Below are 11,940 nucleotides of genomic sequence, written 5' to 3'. Positions count from 1 at the left end.
CCAGAAACACAATGATCTTTTATAAGCTAGTGGGTTTTGCATTATCATACCTGTCTCATGGCTAAAATTTTAAAACAAAAGCTATAAAAACTCTGTTTGCATCTGTCTGTATGTTTATAGTATCTATGTGTTATAGTTGTATGATTTTTTAAGCTTCCCAGTTTTGGCACTATTAATTTGTCAAGAGCTCTATTTTAATTGGGTTAAAGGCAAACAGTAAATAAAGTATACTCACAGAAATATAGAAACTAACCAGTTTTTCAAGTTCATATGATCTAGGATAATCTTCATAAATGAAACCTAATTTAAGTTTGTTTACTTAGTTAGAACAGGTCAATCTTTGAAGCTGTTAGCATTAAACAAGAGTATTTTTAATTCTACCTCGGTTTACAAAGTCAAAGAAGCTCCTTCCCTCAGGTGCAGAATTTGTCAGCAAGAAATATAACTTAAAATGATTAGTTGTTTAATGTTTCATGAAATTTCCAAAAGCAAATCTAAATCTAATTGCTAAGAACAAGTAAATTAGATACACATAAATAGAAGGTTTTAAATGAACGCTCAAGGAGAATTGTTTTACAGTATGTCTACTTAGAAATAGTTCCCAGAATCTTTAATGCTCTTCAGTTCATCTTTCAACAAGGTAAAGTCTCCATTCTGTCTGTATTAAAACGTTTATTAAGCACTTAATGTTGCCAGGCACAAGTAAAACACATTCAGAAATGAACAGAGGTAGCTTCTCGCCCTGGAGGAACAACGGAGCACACCTCAGCGAGCTGTACAGATAGTTGTTAATTTCTGCTTCTCCAGTTTCCCCCATTTCTTTCAGCTCAGGGATTTATAACCAGAGGACGTCCTACAAAAACCGCAGCGGAGAGACGACTGCAGGTAGGGTGGGAGAAATCTAAAATAAACCTGGTTTATAGCCGAGCCGCCCCTAACACTCAATAACCATCCCCGATAGTATCTGCGTTTAGGAACCGCAGCGAGCACACTGTAAATTTCACAAATGGACCAACTTCAACTAATGAAATCAAGTTTAAAAGCTCCCAGGATCGTGTAAGCCAAAGCCGAACAATGTCATACTAATTTTTGGCTGAATAGTTTCCCAAAAAAAGAAAAAAAAGAAAAAATAGACCTCAGAAGGACACTAGCACCAACCCACAGCACTGTGGTGACCTGAAAACTCCCATGGGGGCCGCGGAAACCACGGCTCGCGAGAATTGAGGACCTGGGCCCGCGCCCAAAGGGAGTGGGGGGCGGGGCGATGGGCGGGGCGCCGGGACCACGAGTTCCGGGTTCACGGGCCGCGGGTTCGCGGCGGCCGTGACCTTTGGCGGCGGTCTGGGCGCGCAGCTATGGTGCAGAAGCCGGGTCTCCTCCTGCCGTTGCTGCTGCTGCTGCTCGGCCCAGCGCCGGCGCGCAGCATCGGCCAGCTGCCCTTGATCCTCAACACTTGGCCTTTCAGGAATGCAACCTTGGCAGGTGCGGGGCCGAGCCGGGGGCTGCGCTGCGCGAGCTCGCGGGGCGGATGGGCCGCCGCCGGCCCAAGGCCGGGAGCAGGGGGCTGGGAGCCGGGAGCCGGCCGACCTTCCGCAGCCGCCCCTCCGGCCTCTCCCGCACCCCCCGCGCCGCTGTGTCTCCCGCGCCGCACCCTCCTCCCCGCCACAGCTGCATTTTAGGTCTTCAGCGGCGGGGTGACTCCTGTTCGGACGCCAGTCACTATTTTCCACCCTGACCTACGGCACTTAAGGCTTCTGCTCAGACTTCAGGGGCCCTTGCCCCTTCTTTTGCCTTTTATTGTCTTTTCGACGCTTGTGTCTCCGGTCTTCCCCACCAACTCTGCTTTCTAACCCCTGACATATCCGCAGTAACTCTCTAGTTAAGCTTGGCAAACGACCAAGTTCCCAAATAAAACATCGTCTGTTCACCTTTACTTTCTGTGCTCCGTGCTCACATGCCATATTTGTCACCAGAAATATGGGGTTCCAGTCTTGGTTATACATTATCATCATCCTCAGAGCTTCTCAAAAAACACACGTGCCTGGGCCCCACTTCTAGGTTTTCATTCCACTGCTTGAACCGAAACTTTTTTTTTTCCCCAAGCTGCTTAAGTGATGTTGATTTGCAGCCAGCTGGGACTGAGAACGACTAAACTAGTATATCACCTCCTCTAGGAAACCTGTCCTCGTTTAGCACCCTCAGACCCAGTCTGATTCAGGTGCCTGTCTTATGTGCTTTGGTAACATCCTGTACATATCATGGTTCTGTCATTTTCTTACTGTGTTCCATTCATTTCAACTCGTACTGCCCCAGGAGTTTCTTCTACTCTCCCCGATTAGAGGCTACTAATAGAATTTTCTGGTGCTGAACTGGCTTTAGCATTTGATGGTGTTAAGTTTGTATGTTACAGGCAGTGCGTATGATTCAGAGAATGCGTAAACAGGCTGCAAGAAATTCTCAGTGACAAGGAGACAGAAAAGAAAGTTCAGAGCCCCAGGCAGGAGACAGTTCTCTATGTTGCCTGAATTCAAGGGGGAAACTTCTCTAAATGTACTTTGAAGCCTGTTCTTTCAGTAGTAATACTTAAATTATTTACAAATAGTAGCACCAACCCGTCAAGGAATTCTGTTTTTATTAGTAAAGAAATTGACTACTGAAGACCTTTTTTCTGCCTCCCTTTTTCCGTGTGTGGGGCTCTGGAGAACATAGTTTAGTGTTAAAAGCATGGCCACTGGAGCCAAAATAAGATTTTTTCTACATTATCAGATTATTTAAAATAGACCTAATATTTCAAATAAAAATATACCTACTGAAGTAGCCTCTATCACAGCAAGTGTCCTTAACAGTACCATAACAGCAGATAATTCCAATGTGGGCTCAGGTGGATTAATTCATTACTTCAAGTACTGTGTAATTAGTATCCCCATTTTAAATAACAGGAAACCGGTCCGGAGAGGTTAAGTTATTAGGGCCACACAGCCCAGAATTATATAAATATTCTTTTTTCACACACGTAGTAGAAATGGGTACTAATAAGTGAAAAAACCCTCACTTTGCACCAATAGCCGAAGCCTTTGGATTTCTTCATGGTAAGAACTGTCTTATATAATTCTGTCTATATCATTCTAACTTCTTTGTAGCACTTGATAAACAAAAATTTCAACGTAACTGGAGTAAATGTGCAAACAATTTTTAAAATAGGCGTTTTCGTGCCATTTTTGGTCTGTTGCCTTTGGCACGGAAAAGGAAATAGGTATCTACACAAGCACTGTTGGGATTTGATCCCCAGCGTGGAAGACGTTGGCGGCCGGAGGGTCGGCCCTGGACGCGGTTGAGAGCGGCTGCGCGACCTGCGAGCAGCAGCAATGCGACGGCAGCGTGGGCTTCGGGGGCAGCCCGGACGAGTCGGCGGAGACCACGCTGGACGCCATGATCATGGACGGGTAGGGGCGCCCCGCACGGCCCTGTGCGCTCTGCGGCCTTGCTGCAGGCGGAGTCACGTGTGCAGTTGGTCAGTCTTATACCCCGGAGAAGGCAATGGCACCCCACTCCAGTGCTCTTGCCTGGAAAATCCCATGGACGGAGGAGCCTGCTAGGCTGCAGTCCATGGGGTCGCGAAGAGTCAGACACGACTAAGCGACTTCACTTTCACTTTTCACTTTCATGCACTGGAGAAGGAAATGGCAACCCACTCCAGTGTTCTTGCCTGGAGAATCCCAGGGACGGGGGAGCCTGGTGGGCTGCCGTCTCTGGGGTCGCACAGAGTCGGACAGGACTGAAGCGACTTAGCAGCAGCAGCAGCAGTCCTATACCCAGAGCAAGATTGCACAAATATATACGGTGTTTATTCTTTTTTTAGTTTTTTTATTGGCGTGTCGTTGATGTGCAGAGTAGTGTTAGTTTAGGTGTGCCGCAGAGCGAGTCAGTTACACACGTTCCTTTGTATTCGTTTCCCATTTAGGCCATTGCTGACTAGGAGTAGAGTTCCCTGTGCTAGACAGGAGGCCCTTGCTGTTTATTTTATATATAGTAGCGTGTGTATGTCAGTCTCATCTCCCAATTTATCCCTCCCCCACAATGTATAAGTTTTGATATATTTTCACGTAACCTATACTCAGTATCTTGTAATAAGCTACAATGGAAAAGAATCCAAATCACTTTGCTGTAGACCTGAAACTAATGCAACACTGTAAATTAACTACACCTCAATTTAAAAATTTTTTGAAAAGAAAAATCATTATCATAAGAGAAATATCACATGAAGGTAGGTGGTCTCCTTAGAGCAGAGAGAACCTTAAAGTACAAAAACGTGTACCTGGGAAACCATTGTTTACCTGCCAGCCATGAACCCTGTGGTTTGCCTCACCCAAAGACTTAAAGGCCCTTTCAAAAGCCAGAGCGGTGGAAAACTGAGAAGGCCAGTGCTTTGGGAGTATATGGCTAGTTGATTTTCGGTTTTTTTTCCTTAAATGTCTAAATGTGGGAATTTGTATGAACTTTTGAACGTGTTGTCGCTTCCATGGTAAGACGGTGGAGTTTAATCCTACAAAACACTATGAAAGTGAAAGAAAGAAAGTGAAGTCGCTCAGTCATGTCTGACACCTTGCGACCCCATGGACTGTAGCCTACCAGGCTTCTCCGTCCATGGGATTTTCCAGGCCAGAGTACTGGAGCGGGGTGCCATTGCCTTCTCCAGGGGATCTTCCCGACCCAGGAGGTTGAACTCCAGTCTCCCAAATTATAGGCAGACGCTTTTAAGTAAAAAACTTGTGAACATATAAAATTACCTGAATTAATCTTACCGCGCTTGTTTCTGGCAGCACTACCATGAACGTGGGAGCAGTGGGAGATCTCAGACGAATTAAAAACGCCATTGGCGTGGCACGCAAAGTTCTGGAACACACGACACACACGCTGTTAGCAGGAGAGGCAGGTATGTTTCAACTGTGCTCCGTTACGTTGTCTCTTGGCTCTAGTCTTCACTCTGAAAAAAGGGCTCAGTATAAAATGGTGCGTAAAAGCAGACCTAAGTTCAAAGTCCAGCTGTTTTACATAACATCTGTTTAACTTCGGATAAGTTACTTCTAAATCTTTCTTCATCTTTAATGGAGGATTTTTTAGAAATCAGTTTATTATCAAATGAGTAATTACCGGAGGGGAACAAGGATTCAGCATCATTTCCCTTCTTGTGTTACGTTTTTATGGGTGTAAGACCTGAGAGACATATAATGACAGAAGGTGGGAACAGGAGTTTTGCTCCAACAATGGTACTTCTTTGAACACCTTCCTCGGTAAATACTAAAAATCATACCGTGATCTATAATCAAAAATCACATTTGCTACATCGTTTAATGATATAGTGAACAACTCCAGGAGGCATCCTTCAGTTTTGCCGACGTTCAGAATGGAAAGCTACCCGACAAAACCAGGAAAAAACTCCTTCGTGGAATCAGTGGTGCCTTTGTTGGGTCTCTCAGCATTTCTTTACATGCCAGGCACTGCACCCCAGTTAGAGCCACAGAGTCACTGTTGTTCCAGGGTGTCCCTTTCTTTTTGTAAAGCAGAAGGAGCGAGATCTGGAGAGAAAGGGGAACTGTCCTCACACACATCACCAGGGTGTCAGTAGATGAGTGTCAGGAAGGACATAGGAAGTGGAGACCTGGAAACCCATGCCCACAGCACTCCTCGAGTCTGAGTCCTCCCTGGGCTGTCTGTGTTTCCCCCCTGGATTGTTGTGCTCCACAAGGGAGACAGCTGACCCACAGCACTTCCTGTACATACATTTTATTTAAAAGAGGACATTTAACTCATTTACGTTTTTGTTCCCAATCTCCAGCCACCAAGTTTGCCGAAAGCATGGGCTTTGTCAATGAGGATTTATCCACCAACGTTTCTCAGGCTCTTCATTCAGACTGGCTTGCTCGGAATTGTCAACCAAATTACTGGAAGGTACGTATGCATGATTTTTTAAAGTAAGTTATTTGAAAATATTGAGTGACAGTGCTTCCGCTCTCAGTCATCCACCTGTTGCCTGCAGTGTGAGTTAGCACCCCTGGTTGCTCATTGGACCCAAAGACTGGAGCCAGCTCTGGGCACAGGTGGTCTTGAAAGCTTCCTAGCCGCATCGGATCCACATCCCTGTTGGGGAGCTCCTGGCCCCCGGCAGTGGCTTCAGACTTAAAAGGTTTCTGGGGTAAGGGGCTGCCTCACTGCAGCCGCTCTCTGTTTCTTTGTAGCAAAAGGTTCCATGTGTTAAAAACCCAAAGTTTGGAAACCATTCATCTAAAGTATTTAACAGTTTATCTATGGGAAGTATATGCTATATTTTGCCCTTATTCACCTTGAAGATTTATACTATTAGGTGTCTGTTACTAGAAAGATAATTTGTCTTGAAGACAAATCAGTGAGAAAGCAAAGAAAGTGTTAATCCTCGGTCGTGTCCGACTCCTAGTGACCCCATGGATTGTAGCCCGCCGGGCTCCTCGTCCATGCGGTTCTCCAGGTGGAGTGGGGAGCCATTCCCTTCTGTAGGGGATCTTCCCAACCTAGTGATTGAACTTGGGTCTCCTGCATTGCAGGTGGACTGTTTATGATCTGAACCACCAGGATGTTAGCCTAAATCGGATTTTCTTTCCCAGTAGAGTCCTTCTCTGGAGTACCTTGATCTCTCGTCCGCTTCTTCACCAAATCCTAATTACCTTTGAGTAACCAGGGAGTCTCTTGAAAGAGGCCACTGCTTGACACCAGGTCATGGGAGGCACCCTGTGCACAAATGGATGAGACATGAGTTGTAGGCTTCTTGCTTTAATATTAATCCAGGTCCACATGCTGAATTTATGAATTTGGATTATTTTCTTGAGCCTCTAAGATTCGTAAAAGAATCTGAGAGTACAACTTAGAATATGCTCACATGAACCTAGCTTTGAAAATTGGAAGGTTTTCAAATAGATTTTGCTTTAAATCTCAGAATAACTCTTCTTTGGCCAGGGAACAGATTCTAAAATTGAAAAAATCAGGTTGTATATCTGATTTCTTTGAATCCAAAAAAAAAAGATAATCTAATCTTTAAAATCATATCTAATCTAAAAAAGAAAATCTTTATTTATATTTGCCATTGTGCTGAGTAATGTTGGCATACACAGAGAAAAAATGGGTATCTTTTCCAGATATTATAGCTATCTAGTCCATATTGGGTGATTCGGAGATTTGACTAGGTATTTAGCAAAATTACATCCATCTGTTCACATAAGACTTAGCTAACCTTTGGCTTTTAATTCTTACCTTTCAGTTACCAGATGTCCTTTTGGTTTCTTGCTAATGTTTAGTGATTGTATGTAACCACTTGCTGATTTTTAAAATCACCCTTTTTAAAAAAATAAAACTTAAATATTATTTACAGAATGTTATACCAGATTCTTCAAAATACTGTGGACCCTACAAACCACCTGCTATCTTAAAACGAGATGGTGTCACCTACGAAGATACAGCACACAGTTACAGTCATGATACTATTGGTAATTTGTCTTCTCTACAGTTTTTATGGTTATAGTCAGTTATTTTTAATTGGTTCCTTGTAGTTTTAAATTTCTTTATTCTTATTCATGAACCAGCTGATTTTGATTAATTGCAAATTAAGGGGGAAAAAAATATACATATATGCATACACACACACACATTCTTTTCATATCATCTGTATACATTTTGGTCAGTTACCTTATACAAAAATCTAATGATCATTCACTTGATGATTTTTAAATCTTTGTTTGATATTAAGTGCTTTAATAATTTTATGTTTACCACATTCAAATGATCTTTCCAGTCATTTTCAGTAATGTTGGAAGTTTCCATTAGTCTCCAGCAGTGATTCTCTTTGGCATAACCGCTGAAGAGACACTGAAAAGTGAGCAGTCTGAAGTGAGGAAACGGGATGCCTACAAAATGATGCCATGAAACCAGGCCATTAAAACACACAGATTATATACCACTGGTGTAATTTTCAGAATCCCCAAGATACCTGCTGTTTTCTACCTGAAATTAATGGAAGAGGATGTTTATATTGCCAATTGCTCAATTATTTGGTTTTATTTGAGGTACACTGTAGAGGTGATACCTACAACGATATATTCTTTTTTAAATTTCTAGGCATGATTGTCATCCATAAGATGGGAAATATTGCTGCTGGTACATCTACAAATGGTATAAAATTCAAAATACCTGGGTTAGTGTTTTAAAAGAACAGATCTCGAAAATATGTATTGAGTGTCAGCCAATATGTCCTAGGTGCCTTGGGGGATGAAGAGTGTTAACAGCACAGCCCTGCCCTCACAGCTGAGTTTACTGTGAAAGAAGATACATGAGTAGCTGCTAAGTGCAAAGGAGAAGGGGTCTCAGCCAGGGCTGCAGAGTTCAGGGGTGATCAGATTAGGCTGGGATAGTCGGGGAGGCCAGAGAGAGAGGCCAGGCACTGACCCCGAGCCTGAGCCAGGGAACGGGGACGTCCAGGCCAAGGCCCGAGCTGACCCGAGCCAGTACACGCCCGGGTGCAGGGCTCAGGATGGCCGGAGCAAAACTACACATTGGTCAAGTGCAGGGAAGGAAGACCAGAGCCAGACTTCAAGCGGTCTTTAAAGATTCCTGGGCTTTTATTTCAAAGTAGCAGAAAAGTATGGAAGGTTTATTGTTAACGCAAGGAAAAGCTTGCTGAAATGCTGGCGTGTGAGCAGGAAAGCAGGAATGTTATAGATTATAGGTGAGGAAAAGCAGTTGGGACCTGTTGAGACGACACAGGGTGGTGGTGGTGGGACAGGCGCCGTGACCCTGTGCGGGCCCCCGCCGTGTGATGGGCTGCTGTCTGATCCCCGTGTAAGGAGTGCAGGGTTGTGAAAACCCAAGTGGAAAAACTAAGGAAAATCTTGCTTATCTGTATTCCGATGAAGAATTTACTTGAAATGGTAGTCAGTGACTAAGCAGAAACATCTAAGAGAGTTTTCTGCACTTGCCTTCCCGCCCTGAATGACCATGCTGTGCCCTCCCAAAGCCGAATAGGAGACTCACCGATACCTGGGTCTGGGGCCTACGCCGACGACATGGTGGGGGCCGCGGCAGCCACGGGCGATGGGGACATCCTGATGCGCTTCGTCCCAAGGTGTGTCCTCCTCCATCCGTGACTGCAGAGAGTCGGGCGGCGATGCCATCGGTCAGCATAGAACCTAATCATCTCTGCCGCGTGACCCGAACCTGTGTGTGGCAGAACCTTTTACAGACCCTGCTTACCAACTCTTCACACTATCACTTACAGTCATAATCATTCAGATGAAGCATAATCATTCAAATGAAGCAATCATAGCCCTCTGAAATGGAATAGTACCTCTCACTGCGCTACACAGTTGAGAATACTTAGGATCTATTTAAATAAAGTGTAAGGCCACTGAGAAAACGTGAAAACTGACCACAAAAGTAGAAAATGGAGTCACTACATACCATTATTGACGGAAAGATAACCCTTACACTTAGGTGTTTTGTTCATGCCTACTGTTCCTCCCCATTGACAGTAGCCTTGTTTCTTATTTAAAGAAACTATACTTTATACTTTCTGACTTTAGGCTGTTATTACTCAATAACAGTTATTCAGCCAAAGCCAAATACATTACTTCTTATCTGAAATGAGTGGGTGGGTGAGCTGAAAAGACAGAAATGGTATCAAGATTACTTCCTTTTCTGTTGATATTGCCACAGAAGTTAGGGGCCTCTGTTCACCTGTCTGCACTGTATTATATCAAATGTGACAATTTTGTTGGTTTTACACATGGAAACTCAAGTAACCAAACTGTGGAGTTTGTTTTTTCTGTGATACTAAAGTTTTGCCTCTGTTTAAAACAGCTATCAAGCTGTAGAATATATGAGAAGAGGAGAAAATCCAACCACAGCATGCGAAAAAGTGATCTCAAGAATCCAGAAGTATTTTCCCAATTTCTTTGGGGCTGTGATATGTGCCAACGTGACCGGAAGTTATGGTGGGTTTGATTTGAAATTCATATTTGTGTGGACCTGCAAATGTTGATGAGGACAGAGACTTTTAAATGCTGTGAGGAATTTTAGTCCTCTGCAGCAGAAACCGGGCCATGCTGAATAGATGTTCACTGCTGATGAGTCAAGACCCCCAAAGGGTTAAAAATGCACTTGTTGACTGGCAGTGGTTAGGATCCAGTCTTTGGCTTTTAGCTCTTAGCCTTGACATCTGTCCAAAGGAAAGTTTAGCTTCAGCTCAAGTGCATGCTGAGATGGGCTAATCTAGTCAAATGCCTTTTTTTGTTAGAAGTAGGTAGGGATAAATGATCTTCCCCACTTCTTTTCCGTTCATTATTTAAAGGCCTCAGTCATTTAGATCTCAGGGTTCCGAGGTACAAGACGTATTACCAATTAGTAAACTAAAGGCATTAGCAGAATTATTTTTGCACTGTATTTGAGGCATATTGTTTGCTTCATTTACTTTCCATGTGAACCTATCAGTTTCAAAGCACTTCAAGATCAACCACGGCTGCTCCTCATTAGTGAGATTTCAGATGGGGAAGATACACGGCCTACTGATCAATACAACTTATTAGGTTAGACTGCTTATTATTGTGCTTTGATCTCTTACTTCCCACAGTTCAGTATTTGAAAACTTGGTGGAGGAATTCCTTATGCTTTTTTAAGTACTAAAATGCAAAAGTCAATATAAGTTATGGGGGAAAAGGCTTTACATCTAAAATAAGTCCATTTCATCGATTCCCTCTTAGGAAATAAACCTTAGAAAGCTCAAAGTTGCATTTAACAGGATGTAAAAATGATAATTATATAATTGTAGATGAATTTAAAATTGACCAGCTTCTTATGCTGAAAGTAGTGGCATTAAAAGGATGCCCTCCAGGTATCTGAGCCAGGGAAGAAGTCACTGTTGTCTGACAGAGACCATCTTGACAAACTAGCCTCCCCACCCACGGGCATAGAAGAGTAGAAACGAACAGGGAGCCTGGGGAGGGGAGGATTATGGATGGATATAGGGAATGGACCAGTGACTAGGAAATGTACCTGAAAATTTTCTTCTGCTAAAAAAGGGTATGAAAACTTTGAAATAAAGGGAGCAATGACCACGTATGTATAGGAGCAAAACCTCAGCCCACATTGTGAGGTCTCGTGGGCAGTCAGCAGATGGGCACTAGGGTGGACATGCACACTGCTATGGCCTGCCTGGACAGCAGGTCCACCATGGCCAGTGTCCGGAGCGGTGTCTACTGGTTATAAATACATGCATTCTACATTTAACCAAACGGCTTTCTCTCTTCTTGGCCCCAGGTGCTGCTTGCAATAAACTTTCAACATTTACTCAGTTTCATTTCATGGTTTATAATCCTCTGAAAAGTGAGCCAACTGAGGAAAAAGTAGACTGCATCTAATCCATCTTTTCTGTCAGCATCTATATTTAAAGAAGAAACAGAAGCTGAAAAGGCTACTCACTGTCATCGAATAATGTGCCTCGTGTATTCTGAACTCTGTAAAATAAGCACAAAAATAAACTTTATGCTGAAACAGCATTTTCACTTTCTATATGTGAAAAAAATTTTTTGTTTTTACTTAAACTTTATATACCCCTGAAAATGAATATGTATGTGTGTATTTTGTATATGTTTAATTTTAAGTGATCGCTGAATTTCTGCTCAGTGTTTCAAGAAATTTCTACTTTGGGGATTTACTTCCATAGTAATATAGTAAAGGCACAAAACGTAATCTGTATTTGGATACTTAAATAGGGAGAGCAGCCAAGATATTTAGACCCAAAGGAAAAGTAATGATGAGTCCCACCATGATATGCTCTAATTGAATTTCAGTACCTTTCCAGTAGTATGTCTCTTAATGACTTATTATCAGTTGTACATAATATGGCCTTCTAGCCTGAAGAGG

At 43.1% G+C, this 11,940-nt stretch overlaps 1 protein-coding gene across 2 annotated transcripts; it reads left to right on the top strand.

The window, feature by feature from the left end:
• The first annotated feature begins 1,278 nt into the window (after positions 1 to 1,278).
• On the top strand, positions 1,279 to 11,586 carry AGA (aspartylglucosaminidase). 2 transcript variants are annotated; one of them, XM_061134477.1, is made up of 9 exons: positions 1,279 to 1,482; positions 3,290 to 3,443; positions 4,821 to 4,933; positions 5,837 to 5,949; positions 7,400 to 7,514; positions 8,143 to 8,218; positions 9,038 to 9,145; positions 9,880 to 10,013; positions 11,335 to 11,586. In XM_061134477.1, exons 1-9 carry the CDS (start codon positions 1,356 to 1,358, stop codon positions 11,433 to 11,435), a joined length of 1,041 nt encoding a protein of 346 aa, XP_060990460.1. In that variant the 5' UTR covers positions 1,279 to 1,355; the 3' UTR covers positions 11,436 to 11,586. The 2 variants fall into 2 exon arrangements, with proteins under 2 accessions (XP_060990460.1, XP_060990461.1); XM_061134478.1 differs by lacking the exon at positions 9,038 to 9,145.
• Positions 11,587 to 11,940: the final 354 nt, after the last annotated feature.

Source organism: Dama dama, chromosome 32, assembly GCF_033118175.1.
Source record: "Dama dama isolate Ldn47 chromosome 32, ASM3311817v1, whole genome shotgun sequence".
Lineage (NCBI taxonomy): Eukaryota > Metazoa > Chordata > Mammalia > Artiodactyla > Cervidae > Dama > Dama dama.
This window is presented reverse-complemented; position numbering and strand designations above follow the sequence as displayed.

Excerpts from the sequence above, each read along its gene's own strand:
- AGA (XM_061134477.1), top strand. The coding sequence starts at position 1,356 with ATGGTGCAGAAGCCGGGTCTCCTCCTGCCGTTGCTGCTGCTGCTGCTC. Across the intron at positions 1,483-3,289 it reads CAGGAATGCAACCTTGGCAG|CGTGGAAGACGTTGGCGGCC; the intron begins GTGCGGGGCCGA and ends TTTGATCCCCAG. Across the intron at positions 8,219-9,037 it reads ATAAAATTCAAAATACCTGG|CCGAATAGGAGACTCACCGA; the intron begins GTTAGTGTTTTA and ends GCCCTCCCAAAG.